Here is a 14,385-nt window from a genome sequence, read left to right as displayed (position 1 = left end):
TGTGTGTTCGAACCCTGCTTAGGCCAGAGCTCAGTAGAGTTGAAGGTGAAAAAATGCAGATCCACACTGTTGCTGTCAATCTGCTGATTAAAACTGCAAAACACAGTCCTTGTGATAAAACCTCTCTGTTTTAAACTGTTAGTCACCTTGAACCTTCAGGTTTCATTTACAATTCAAAATTACCTTCATCTCACAAACACACACAAAAAATACATACAAAAACAACATCAGATACTGGCATGCACACATAATAGTCATGAATGAAAAATTACAACCCATATATTTCATATGATTGAAAGTCTAAGCAGAAAAATCTGACCAGGCAAGCTGTGTGACAAATTAGCTTGGTAGATTTTTCAATAGTGCTAAGCTTTCAGTAATGCAATCTAAATCGCATTTACTATTATTTTGCCGTTTTTTGGCAGCTAACTGATCTTATATGATATGTCCTATTAACTTTGTTTCAATGTCAAAATGTACATCTCCATAAGGAAATGTATGCTATTACTTTCCTCATCTCTAACGTACTACAGTGACTATATATATTTTTTTAAATTAATGAAATTTATAATGGAAAGTCTGAGGGAGTGTTCATATCTGAAAAACTAAACATGCTAAAGCATTCAAACTTTATGGAAAGGTGTCTCATGTCAACATGGGACCAACAGCACTACCATATGGTCTGTTATTACATGTTTTACATTTTGGCTCATAACTCATAAACCGTGAGGCCTATCCAACAACAACATTTTCATAGTTTGTTCCTTGGATGATGCCAAGGAACTGATACAGGCCACACCCATTTGCACCTAAAAAAAAATTCTGCCATTTTGAATTTTTACTTAAATGCATTTTTTGTTCCTTTTGGCACATTTTTTTAAAATCCAATCTTAACCAACCTTGTTACATACCATATTTAGAGGACCCTGAACAAAACGTATTAATCCGTTTTTGGATATCACTTACCGTTTGTCTGTAATTTATTGCCAAACTTTTGAAGACATGGCCTGATGCACTTAGTAGGTCATAACTCTCAATGCTGAATTGGATTGCAACAAAATTTGGAATGTTGTACATAACGCCACACTGCACACGTCACATCTCGTCCAATTCTGCCCACAGGGGAAATATATTCCTCCCACTGAGCACTAATCACTGAATTATGTGTGATTCAAATATGGTGCTGGTACTAGTGCTGGTCAATAACTCTGGACCAAAATAAAACAAATGTATATTTATTTAGGTATTTTATGCAAGTGCAAGGATAAGCAATGTTTCACATCTTCACGAAGATCCATCCTCTAATCACAGGCTCCTGATACATTATTGTGCAGTGAAACAGAAGTATAATCACATTACTCACATGGTCTCACATCTAACACATCATAATAAATATAAAGTTACATGCAGAAATTTCTAGAATATATTAAATACATGTGTAGATAAAATACATATATACACATTTTTTTTATATTTAATTCAAATAAGCATGTAGTCCAAAGTAGACTTCAGTCACACTCAGGATTTGTTTTTCTTATTGACTAGTAAGTCTGATGAAACAGATAAAAAATAGGTTGCTCACTCTTCTTCTTGCAGAAATTGCTTAAATAAATGAGTTTTAAGCTGGTTCAGATGTGAGTTTTAGGTGTGCAGCAAGCCTCTTCTTAATCTTCTTATTATAGCATCACTTGAACAGTAATATTGTGTGTTATATACTTTTCCCTTTTTGCTTTGAAATCATAAAGAAATTAATGAATTTTATTTAATTGTCTTTGCTTCATTGAAGGGATGGGGGGGTAGGGGGCAACAGAACAGGTGTTCCTAATGAAGTGCTTGGTGAATGTATATATTTGTGCATAACTTTCTTTATGTACTTTCATACTTGTCATTAGTTGTTTTCAGTTTACTGAGCCATAATTCCCATTAATTGCATTAACTCATGCTGTGTTGAAGTGGCTCATGGGTGCAGCAGTCTGTTGCTGCCTGTAGCTTTAAGAAGGAGGTGGGCAGCGCTCTGATGACGCAGGAACATGCCTGAAAAGATGCTTCACAACTCTAGGCCAGAGCCAGCGTGTGTGGTGGCTGCTGGCCGAGCTGAAAGAATCTCCGAGCCAGGCAGGACCAACAGTTGAGATCAGAATCTGAGCAGGTTCAGGAGCTCTCGAAGGAACTCTCAATGCAGAATAAATCACACACATTTGGGCAGAATCGCTTCTTTAAAAGACAAATACAGTTAATTACCATTAAGCCATTTACTCACGGCGGAGGGCTTTCAGTTTGCAGCTAAATGTGCACTGCCAAGTGGAGCCAACTTGGGGAAAGAAACCTTTGAAGAAAATCTCTCCACACTGTTTATTAGTTCATATCTCTATCTGTCTATCTATCTATCTATCTATCTATCTATCTCTCTCTCTCTCTCTCTCTCTCTCTCTCTCTCTCTCTCTCTCTCTCTCTCTCTCTCTCTATATATATATATATATATATATATATACATATATACATATATATATAGATATAGATATAGATAGATAGATATACTCCTTTCTGAAGCGGGACTTTGAGAATCGCATCATGCCATATTTCATCACAATGTGTGCGTACTTTTTGATTGTCTTTAACCCAGTTAGGACAAACACCATCACCGAAGACATAGAGGTCTTGGTATTTTTGCCAAAAAATAACTCCTTCCCTTTTTCATATGCAAGAGTTGCACCGGCGATCCTTTACGCACAGCGGAGACTGGAGACAAATGGAGGGCGGTACTCCGGGTTCCACTTTAACATCCAGTTTGAGAACTCCGACTGTGTGAATGATGCAGCTTTTAAGTTGGTGGACAGGTCGTGTGGGAAGAAGCCGGATTTGATTTTGGGTCCAGTGTGCGAGTACGAGGCGGCGGCAGTGGTGAGGTTCGCGTCCCACTGGAACATCCCAGTGATCTCAGCAGGTGCCCTGGCCGCCGGCTTCGGCAACAAGAACACCGAATATTCCCACTTGACCCGCATCGCTCCATCCTACGTGAAAATGGCAGAGACCTTCACCGCAATGTTCGAGCACTTCACCTGGAAAACAGCACTGCTGGTATACGAAGACGACAAGGAGGAGCGGAACTGTTACTTTACTTTAGAGGGAGTGTATCATCTGATGACTGACTTTAACATTAAAACATATTCTTTTTCCCAAGAAGATCGCCTGGATACTGACGACATCATCCAGAATATGTATGACACTGAAGGTAAGTGAGTTTCAATATCGCTTTTGTGGACTAAATACATAAGTTGGTTTATATAAACTACTTAAATAAACGTATAAGTCACTTTCAAAGTCTACCAAGTTACACATCGTGACATTGTAATTTGGCATCACATGTCAGTGTCACTTAATCATTTAAAGGCGACTCATCAAAGGGGAAAACGTTTTTCTTTTTTGTAGGCTCATTACATCATGTAGCCCACGCCGTTGTGACGTTCTCAAATCTAAAGACTTCTTGCTTTTAAAGGTGAACCATTTGCCATTGAATTAAGGCTGCAAATAATTGTTTTCAGTTATCAATTACTCCATTCAAATTGTATTAAACAGACAAACTGTTTAATATTCAGTTCCCCAAATTGATATCCACTTGATTTGTTTAACTGAAAATGTTGAAACCTCATTTTAGCAAAAGCTGAACTCCCGAATGTGTTGTTAACCAAAACAAGGTGTGTGAATTGGTCCCCATCATTTAGCTACAATGGAAAAAAGCAATAGGAAAGGATCTCTACAGGATTTGAATGATTAGAGGGACCAAGATAGACTTGAACAAATATGAACATATACTTTAAGAAGATGGAAGTAGGAAATGCTCTGAAATTTTTCTTTAAAATGACCTAAATAATTGTTCAGCTATTACAATAGTTGCTCAGTAGTCCCTCAGCTGACAAATTGGTTAATCAGTTGTTTCAGCCCTACAACTGAATATTGTTTTAGTTACTGTACTGTTGTTCAGACAATAAAAGCAATGGATAATGAAAATAATGGGACATTTGTCATCAATTTAGATCAAATTAATGGTTAGAAAAATATTTGATAGGTCAATAACAATCATTAGCTGCAGCCAGACTGCCCACCTGCTCAGCCCCTGGTCCTGCTTAGAGCCAAATAAATACATGTTCGGTAAAGGAGAGCCACTTCATCCAGCACCTCATGTAAAAGGAGCTAACACTGAGGAGAAAACTGGTGATGGGCATCTGTGTTTTTATTCATCCCCAGCCCTCATCACTCAAACAGACTTACATAACATTGTGCATGTTGTTGTCTACAGACTAAAGATAGGCCACATGGGTTGGTTGCTTGAAATTGTTTAGATGGCTTTGCAATTGACAGACAGAAAGCAAGTGAGCATAATGGGTTGCTCTCTCTCAATATGTGCCCAATCCGTGAGTGAATAGAGGTCTCATAGTCATGCAATACCTTAAAAACTGTCATTGTCTTATTCTGCACTGTTTTTCAGGCCAAATGGCACTTGATTATGGGCTAGTGAGATATTTATGTGATATGATATGATATGATATGATATGATATGATATGATAAGATAATTTATGACTAAGTGTGATAATTACAATAATATAATAAATTGTTATTGGATAGAAAATAAGCCAAATCTTTCCAATGAAAGTACCTTACATATGAAAGCTATGATGTAGCCTCATGACCTTCAGAATCAATTGGTATATAATCTTTTGGGGGAAAAAATGAGACCTAGCCTAACAAATTTACTTTTACCATGAACATAAAACTAAGTTTGAACCTTACATCAAGCAACATTAACTAGCAGCATTAGTATGAATATTATCTTTTTCTACATGAGGCATGCAGTAAAAAAATAGGTTACTAAGCTAGCATAGTCTAATGTAAATATACATATACTTGCTGTTTGAAAGCTGAATTACTAAACCAGTGTTGTTCCTGTTGATTTGGAAGCACTTTTTTCCCTTTTTAAAGTCAAATCAAATGAGCATTGATGTATATCTGTTACTAGGCTGGTTCTTTAGTACTGATAAGCAGCTTTTTGGCTGCAATCCTCTGGACACAACAGTTCCTGATAACATGACTTCATATCACAGAAGTGGCTGTTGTATAAATTTGCATATATTATACATGGTAAACGCTGCAGTGCCACAAAGTGCACCTGATGGTAAGAAATTAGTATTCCAGGCAGGTTAGGTGCCTTACTGAGGGATTTGAAAGGTTTCAGGAAAGGTTGTGCAGCTTCTCAGCACAACTGAGCAGTGCTAGAGAGGAGAGGCAGGACATTATTGGTTTGCTTAGGCACATGTTATAATGGGGCATGATTTGCTTGTGTATATATGATAAATATTATATCTAAAGATAATATAATTTCCTTTTATCTCAATGTTTTAATGACCATATTTGGGAAGCTTAAATGAAAGATTTAGTATTGTATGATGTTGCATTTGTAAGCTTTACCAACAGTAATCATACTGCACATAGCAGTCATTGTCACATCTCCAGTACACAATCTACAGACACAGAAAACATGGGGCTTGATTCAAGACCAGGAGCCTCATTTCTAAAACTATGCGTACAGAAAAAACACAGAAAGTGTTTACGCACTGAAATATTCTGATTTATAACACAGTGTGCATGCACCTCCCATGTCTGTTTCCCTTTATAAGTCACAGTCATCTTGAAATTTTGAACACGTGAGAGAGCGTCTTGTCCCACCCTTGTAACGCCCATAGTTTGCCATAAATACTCAGTGAAACGCTGCAAATTAATATTCAGTCATACAGACTTTATGACGACAAACATGGAAAACGCCAACAGAAAGGCCAAAAGAAGAAATTTCACTCAGTGTCAATCGAGATTCTTGTTTGGGAGGTTGAGGCAAGAAAAAAGGTGTTGTTTGGTAGACACAGTGCAGGCATTACAAATGCCAAAAAGGCGATGGAGTGGCAGCACAGAGGATGCTGAAAATGCTGCTGGCGCAGAAGGTCGGACCCTCTCTGAAAAAAAAAGGTCCAACATAAAGCCAAGAGGCTTTACACAGGCAGAGTGTTTGTGCCATGGGCAAGGGAAAGGGAACACCGGAGCTCACCCCCCTTGATGAGAAACTGGCAGGAATCATCGGGGAATCCCTCCTGAGTGGAGTAGTGATGGAGGTGGAGGGGGACACAGATGTGCATGCACCGGATGACCCAGGTTATGTAATTTGTATTTGTTTTTTGAAATGAGTGAACTAAATGAATTCAGGTTGTGTTTACACATATACAAAAACAATTGAAATGTTATTCACAAAAACAAATGATATTATTCACAATAATCGAAACATTTCCTATTTCTTTTAGTTGCTGTGTGTTCCAGTGGGGCCAGTGCTGCTGCAGCTGAGGAGCTGTGTGTGCCCAGCCTCTCCACTGCACCTCGTGTGTTTCAACCCTCCAGCAGTGGTTGTGTCCTCACATATGCAGTCCTGCAGATGCAGAGGGACACAATTGACTCCGTCAACGAGGTTGCCAAGGAGTTAAAGAAAATAAAACGTGTTAAGTGACATAATCTGTACATTGAAAGAATTACTCAATAAATAAGTGTTTGTGGCACACATTGTAGTTCCTCTCCTCTGCACTCTGTGGGTTGGGGAAAGGGGTCAGCAGCTACTGTTTGAGAGGACATCTTCTGTCACCTGCAAAGTCAGTGAATGGGTTAGGCACTGCATTAGAGGAAAATTGCAGTTTAGGAGTTTAATACATTAATCATCTTTACCTAGAAGCCAGCCATCACTCATAGCTCTGACCTCAAGTCTGTGGTCAACACTGCTGTGTCTGAATATGAATGAGTCATGGGTTGACTCAGGCCACCAAGCCACTGCATTTGTTAGAAACATGCATCACAGTTAAAACACATCACACATGATTTGGACATTGAGGAAATGAAAATACTTGATATAAATGAAAGCAAATTCATTCACACTCACTGCCCTTATAGCATGAGTGCAGCTTATAGCACTGATTACATTAGGGAAACTAGACATAGCTGCACATTTGCATTTTTTTAATTTGGCTGTTCACCCACCATGCAAGGAGACTTTATGTACAGATATGACAAACCAGTTACCTCCTAACACGTCTGGCATAACACAGCTAAAGGTTGGCTGAGATATCCCTGACCTATCAGCCAATTACCTCTGGAAAGTGCCGGTTGCCAGAAATTCCAGTGTTTTCAGGACCTGTAGTGGGACTGGCACGGTATGGTTCCTGCAGGTGCTTCTCTGCAAAGCTGGGCCCAATATAGCACAGAGATCCAAGAGAAGAGCTTGTGGAAGTCAGAATCCGGTTCATAAGCCACTCATCCTCATTGGCCAGCAAATTTTGCTGGTCTCTGAAAATTCGTCTCTCCAAAGTCTTCCATTCGCCACATCCTCCAAGAGTGCCAAATCAGCCATTGTGCATTGCAAAATGCATATCTTGCACACCTTTTTATACCCACCCATTTGATCGTATCTGAAAAGCTATTCAATTGTATAGCAGCTTCAGGTGTGGGATTTACCCTGATTGTAAATGACAATGAAAAGGAATGAATAAGTATTATAGTACACTTTATTTGTATAGCACCTTTCAAAACAGTTACAAAATGCTTTACAATAAAAACAGAGATAAAATGAACTAAAAGCCATAAAAAATTAGCACATTGTAAAAAACAATATATGATATATGATAACAATATATGAACCTATGCAATTATATCTGCCTGACTGAGGCATAGAAAATGGCATCAGTGTAAACGTACTTTGTCCTACTGTTCACCTTGGGGCAGATGTGGCTCAGGAGGTAGGGTGGGTCATCTACTAATTGGAAGATCGGCAGTTCGATTCCTGGCTCCTCCAGGCTGCATGTCGATGTGTCCTTGGGCAAGATACTAAACACCAAATTGCTCCTGATGGCTCTGCCATCAGTGTGTTAATGTGTGTGAATGATTAGATTTCCTCTGATGGGCAGGTTGGGACCTTGCATGGTAGCCCCTGTACCCATTCAGCGTATGAATGTGTGTGAGTAGGTGAGTGTGATTTGTAGTGTAAAAAGCACTTTGAGTGGTCGGAAGACTAGAAAGGCGCTATACAAGTACAGTCCATTTACCTTATTATTTATGAGTCATGTTTTTATTTTTGAGCCCACTCCAGGGAGTATCATTCAAACAGATTTGTCTATTCAGGTTTGTTTATTCAATTTAAGAATTTTCTCCGTTTTTGCAAATGAACGCTTCATATATGATACGTGAGGGGTAATATTTCGATTCATTTTACACCATGGTACCAATCACACCATTTCTGGTGTTTCATCCTTCTGCCATTGGAATCGCAATTTCTCATTTCTTCAGTTGATGTGCAAATGCATGGATCAGAGTTTCTGTGAAGAACTGAACATTCTTCCATCAAGTTTATTTTTTATAAACCCCAAAGTTTGCTTAGAAAGTGATGTACGCCACCTTTTTCAGTTATAAATGAGGCCCCAGAAGTCTGAGTTTCCATTAACACAGCAGTACTCTAAATATAGATTATAAAACGCTGTATGGATTGTTTTGTATTATACATGTCTGTCACTGGAAAATTGTACACATGTGCATGAGCCTAATTAGGACTGCCTACCACTGGCAGTAAGCTTTAACAGGGCAGTCTTAATACACAAAGCCTGTGACTGCAGAGCTACTCTGTAATCTGCACGTTTCACAGTGTTGTTTTTTTAAAATGATCATTTATTTATTTCCCCTGTGGTTGTGCATCCCGACAGCACACTGGTGTCTCAAGTTGTCCCCCACAATGCCCAGCTGCAGCTCTGAGCCCATCTGATAACAGGTACAGTTTGGGTCATGGGTCTTAGCATGCGTATACTAAGGGGTTGGGTAAGGATCAAGAATTGATTTCAAGATAATTCAGGGTAACGGTCAGTTCTGCAGCTTTTTCAGGTACAGGTACTGGTTTGAAACAGGATTCTTGTTGGAGTCTGATTTGTTCCCACATTTTAAAACTGATTTTACAAATTTAGCATGGATAATTGTGTAGTGCTATTTACTTGGACTGTGTGGCTGATATAGTTGTGTTTTGGAGGTGTACTAAATGGTACAGGACCACCTTGTTTGTCTAACATAATTTATATGGGACATGTAGAGACCTACTGGAAATACGAACACTCAACATTGCTATATCACCCTCAGTTCATTCATAAACTTGTATGTACACATGGTGTAAAGCATCCATGGAGGTTATCATGTTATTATTATGTTATTATTATGTTAAGGAATGTTATTGTTATTATCATGCCAACAACTTTTTGGTGACAAAATATTGCAGTCTTCTCTTGTTGTTGTGGCTTTGTTTATTTGTGTTTGTGTTCATGCGTCATTGATAGATTGGCCTCCTAGTTTTGCTGCCAAGCACAGTTTATTTGTGTACAAAAGAACAGTTATATCCTTCCTGGCTTGTTTTGGATAAGCAAGGTTTCTCAAATTCATATCATAACTTAAAGATCATGACATGTTTTACGCTTTATATAAAATACCCCCTTTCCACAAAAAATGTTCAATTATCTTGTTAAAATCCTTAAAATTACATCTACCCCTTCTCACTCATTGAAAATGCAAATATATTTCATTTCAGAATTTTAACTGTTGGACACAAGATGCCTCCTACTTCACTGTTAAGTCCACTCTCAGTGTGTGTGCACTGGAGTCTTCAGGTTTCCCAGTCACACTTGTGTAAATTGAATATTGGACCAGGATTGGCTTCTAAACTATTTTTGATGTCAAAATTCCTGCTCATAGGCCCACCCCTTCAAATCTTTGTTCATTGCTTGTGGCATTGCATATTTTGGTTCAGTACAGGCTGTGTTGTTTGGCAATGCCACTTAACTATGCGGCTGCATTGTTGTTGGCATGTTCTCTGTTTAGTTTCGCTGCCATGCTGTTCAGATTCAATATGTGAGGAGCATGAATCATTGGCATTTATGACTTCCACATGCTTACAGTTGATGCTGTGCTGCTGGCTTCTCAGTTTGCTATTATGCAGCTGAAATTCGGTGTATTCTTTTGCAATAATATGCAATGTATGCGTAGTCATGTGCATGCTGCGTAGGCCCTGCAATGTGAATTAATTTGTATAGGTATTAAATCAAATCACAGTAGTTGAGCTAATTTCTAGGAGTGCTATCTCTATATTATCTTGCTAACGTACAGGGGATACATTTATGAATACTGTATAGGCTGAATTGGTTTAAAGCACATTTTCCCTGGGCAGTTGGAGTTATTCTGTTGGTTTTTTATTAGCTCATGTATATTATTTTGCTGATCACTGAAGGATACTTTGCTTGGTCTAATTTGGGGTTGTTCATTATCACGAAATGTATAGGCGTAGCTGAACTCCTCCTCATTGCTAAATTGGTTAGCTTAGAGATGAGGCCTGGCTTGCATAAGCACAACATGTGTTTCTCTTTATTGTCCAGGTACATTTCAGTTGTAGAATATATCCCTTGTACCTGGAACAAGACACAAGATGAAGTTTCAGCCATCTGAGGCTCATTAAGAGCTACTTGTGTTTGTGCATAAATGAGACCAGACTACCCAAACTCACTTTGCTATATGTTGAGTTGGAAGTAGACAAAGGGGTTGTTAGGTTTGCCACCATGAAGGAGAGGAAGATGAAGTTTTAAAAAGGGACCGTGATATATACAAAGTTCAGATTGATTTGTTCTATGGAGGATGGTGAAATACACAAATGGACTGCACTAGACTGCAGCCAGCTGAGCAGAGACAACAACTCTTGACTGAAACATTCATAATTAGTTTTTATTTATTTTATTTATTTTGGTAATGAAGAAATAAGTCAGACTGTCAAATTAATCTGTTGTTTAACTCTATGCTTACCACATCTCGACACTTGTCTGTGTCACTGACAGAGAGAGAGAGAGAGATTGTAGTTGGCAGTTACACGTTTTGTGCATCTAGTGCAGCTAAATGACTTAGCAAGATGGACAGTGGAAATAGAGGAAGGGTGGAGCAGAGAGGGAAAGAGAAAAAGAAAAGAAAGGTGCTTGCAAGAGATGCCACTAAATGCCGTCAGGTTAGTGAGTAAATGAACATGCTACCTAGCTGACGTAGCGCATGTTACTGATGTGTCATCATCGTGCCCTGTCAATGTTCAAGCTGCCAAGAAACTGGACAGTCAATAATAAAAGTGGTTGTTCCCTTTCTACTTTCCTTAAAAACAGTTATGGTATAATTGGCTTATCTAGTTTAGTTAATGTGGTCAATATTATTTGAAAATTCATGCGTTTTGTTGAAAATTTCAGTAAGTGAGATCATACTTTGAGCTATAATAATAACAATAATAATATAATTTAAATTATTGAGACAACACAGCATCCTCTGTCACACTATTCAGGCTACTGTAATTTGTTGAAACTTAAGGTCAGTGTTGTTTAATGTTTGTGTTGGTTAAAGGGCTATTTTAACCTTTGAACAGCTGGAGAGAGTTGTTAATTGTATTATACTGGTGTATTGATTTTTTTTTTTTGATTTGATTTATTGATTGGGACAGTGTGCAGTTTTAAACATTAAAGATGCACTGCACTGGAGTTAGCTCGAAGCTGATTTGCATCCGCAGTCCCCCACAATCAAAACATACAGCAGCACAACAACAAACAGTACAAAGCAAAAAAAAACAACCATACAAATCCCAAAGCTACACACTACAGCACATCACATACACCCACAATGTCAATTAAAAATTAATAATGTAAACTAGACTCAGTGGTCATACAGCTGATTCGTCCTCAGTTGATTTTTTAGTTTGGCCTTGAATGTATTGATAGTACAGTTCTTCATATCATCAGGTTGGGCATTCCACTGAGTTGTGGCTGTCACAGAGAAAGCTGACTGCCCAAATGCAGTGCGACGAAATGGTATGGTACAATTTTGTATAGAGGATATTCTGGAGGATCTAACAGAACTTACTGAGCAAGTGTTCACAAAGTCACATAGTGGAGGAGGGGCCAAACCATTTAAAATTTTATAAACTAGGCACAAATTTGAGAATTATCTAAAATTGTCAAAGCTCAGTAAATTGTATTTCTCCAGTACCCTACAGTGATGGAAATGCATTGGCTTTTTGTCAAGAGTTTTTAGAGTTTGTTTGTATGAGGACTCAAGAGGTTTTATGGCTGTTTTTCCAGCCTGCCCCCAACATGTCACGCAATAAGACATATGGGAAAGAATCATAGCATGCATAAATATTTTGGCTGCGTCCAAAGAGAGACAGTTTCTAATATGTCCAAAATTTAGATTTAAATTTGTACTTTATGGTTTTAATCATTTAACATGTTTCTTAAAGTTGAAATTTGGATCCAGTGTCACACCAAGATATTTAAAATCAGCAACTATGTCAATCTTTTCACCTTTGATGAGAATATCAGAGTTAGGAGGTTGTACCATGGTTTTAGAGAAAAACATACCTTTTGTTTTGTTTACATTTAGACTTAGACATGATTGATCAAGCCAATGTGTGATCCTTTCTAATGCAATTGCTAGCTGAGCAGCAGCTCACTCAGCTGTTTTTGCATGCGTGTACACAACGGTGTCATCTGCATATATTTGTAGTTCTATATCATGACACTGTTGAGGGAGATCATTAATATATAGGCTAAATAATAGACCTTACACTGACCCTTATGGAACACCCATTGTGCACTCCATGTTACTGGACAGTGTGTCACCAACTTAAACACATTGTATCCTAATGGATAAATATGAAGACATACATGCCAGTGCTCTAGATGAGAAGTTAAATTTAGAGAGTTTCAATATTAAAACATCATGATTGACTATATCGAATGCTTTACACAGATCTAAAAATACAGCACCAACTCCTCCTCCTTTGTCTAGTCTTGATTTAATTTGCTCTATTAAGTGCAAGGTAGCAGTTTCGGTGGAATAATTTGCTCAAAGCCAAATTGCATACAATGTAGACCAAATTTGCTTGTATTAAGAAATGCTGTCTGTTGTTTAATGACAACTTTCTCAGCAACCTTTGAGAGTACTGGTAGTATACTTATTGGTCTGTAGTTACTGGCTTCAAGATGGTCTCCAGATTTAAAAATAGGCGTGACAATGGCACATTTCGAGTCATCAGGAAAGGAGCTGTATTTAAAAGACAAGTTAATTAAATGAGCAGTAGGGGGAGTTAAAATATCTTTGTGTGATTTGACAAAAATAGTGTCAAATTGGGAAGCATCTCTACTTTTGGAGCTTTTTAAGGAGCTGATGATTTTGTGTACTTGTAACTCATTAGTCTCTACCAGCTCAAAAACTTGGCCTGTAGCATCTATAGCAACAATATCCAGTTTCCTTTTCATATTTTTTTTTTCCAAACTCATACACAGACTCAAGAAAAACAACAAGCAACAGTAAGATGATCTTCAATTTACTTTCTTTGTACTCTGAGTTTAAAAATCCCTCCTTGTGAGATTATCAATGTTTTTCCAGATCAATTTGCTGTTGCCTTTTGCCTCACTCAAAATATTGAGATAAAAACAAGATTTAGCTTCTCTTAGCTCTTGGATAACTTTGTTCCTTAAACCTTTATAAATCAACATGTCAGTGTCTCTTCTAGTTTTTATTGCCTTCCTTAGTGCAGCATCTCTAGATTTCATTAGTTTCCACAAATTTTCATTAAACCATGGTAAATTGTTTTTATTTTTAGATTTTACCTGTATCCTCACATTAAATCTTTCCCTTACAGAGTTGTTTCTGTGAGTAAAAGTATCACAGCCTTAGTCCAGATCATCAGAGGACAGTACATCATCACAGTTCAAACTGTTAATTTCATGGATAAATTCTCCGTGCTTAGCTCTGGGTATGTATCCTCTCAGTTTTATCCTCCCAGTTCACATTAAAATCACCCATAAGTCATAATTCTTTGTTGAGATTGCACTCTTTCAAGACTTCTGTGAGTTGATCATAGAAAGTGTCATCTGCAGAAGGGATACCTATAATGTCAAAAGACATTCGCTGGGATAACATTATTTTTATCCCAACATATTCTAACATGTTACCCGCATTATAAACCACACGTCACATTTGATGTTGCCCCCTCGAATAGCCCCCTCGGTTTTAGCTTCAGGTCCCATAAGACTTTTTGCATGATTGACAGTTTGGAAGGTTTTGAATAACTTCTGCCTCCTCACTGCAGGGTTTTGACACACAGTGGTGTCAGCAGCAGGTTTTGTGAGAGAGACACTGGACCTATTAAGGTTTCCACAGCCCGGTGGCGAAAAGTTATTCAGTGAGACATCATGCCTCGTGTTAACAAAGTTAAGTCTGATAAGGGAGAAGCCTGGCTCAGAAAG

General features: G+C 38.1%; 1 protein-coding gene across 1 annotated transcript in view; it reads left to right on the top strand.

The window, feature by feature from the left end:
* The first annotated feature begins 2,438 nt into the window (after positions 1-2,438).
* The window catches only part of npr3 (natriuretic peptide receptor 3), a 70,493-nt gene continuing 58,546 nt past the window's right edge, over positions 2,439-14,385 (top strand). The window contains exon 1 of the mRNA XM_067602067.1: positions 2,439-3,232. Coding sequence (XP_067458168.1) covers positions 2,572-3,232 — 661 coding nt within the window. The 5' untranslated portion in view covers positions 2,439-2,571. The remainder of the gene's footprint in view (positions 3,233-14,385) is intronic.

This window comes from Thunnus thynnus, chromosome 2, assembly GCF_963924715.1.
Source record: "Thunnus thynnus chromosome 2, fThuThy2.1, whole genome shotgun sequence".
In the NCBI taxonomy this organism is placed as follows: Eukaryota; Metazoa; Chordata; class Actinopteri; order Scombriformes; family Scombridae; genus Thunnus; species Thunnus thynnus.
The sequence above is the reverse complement of the archived record's forward strand: the minus strand, read 5'-3'. Positions and strand labels throughout refer to the sequence as shown.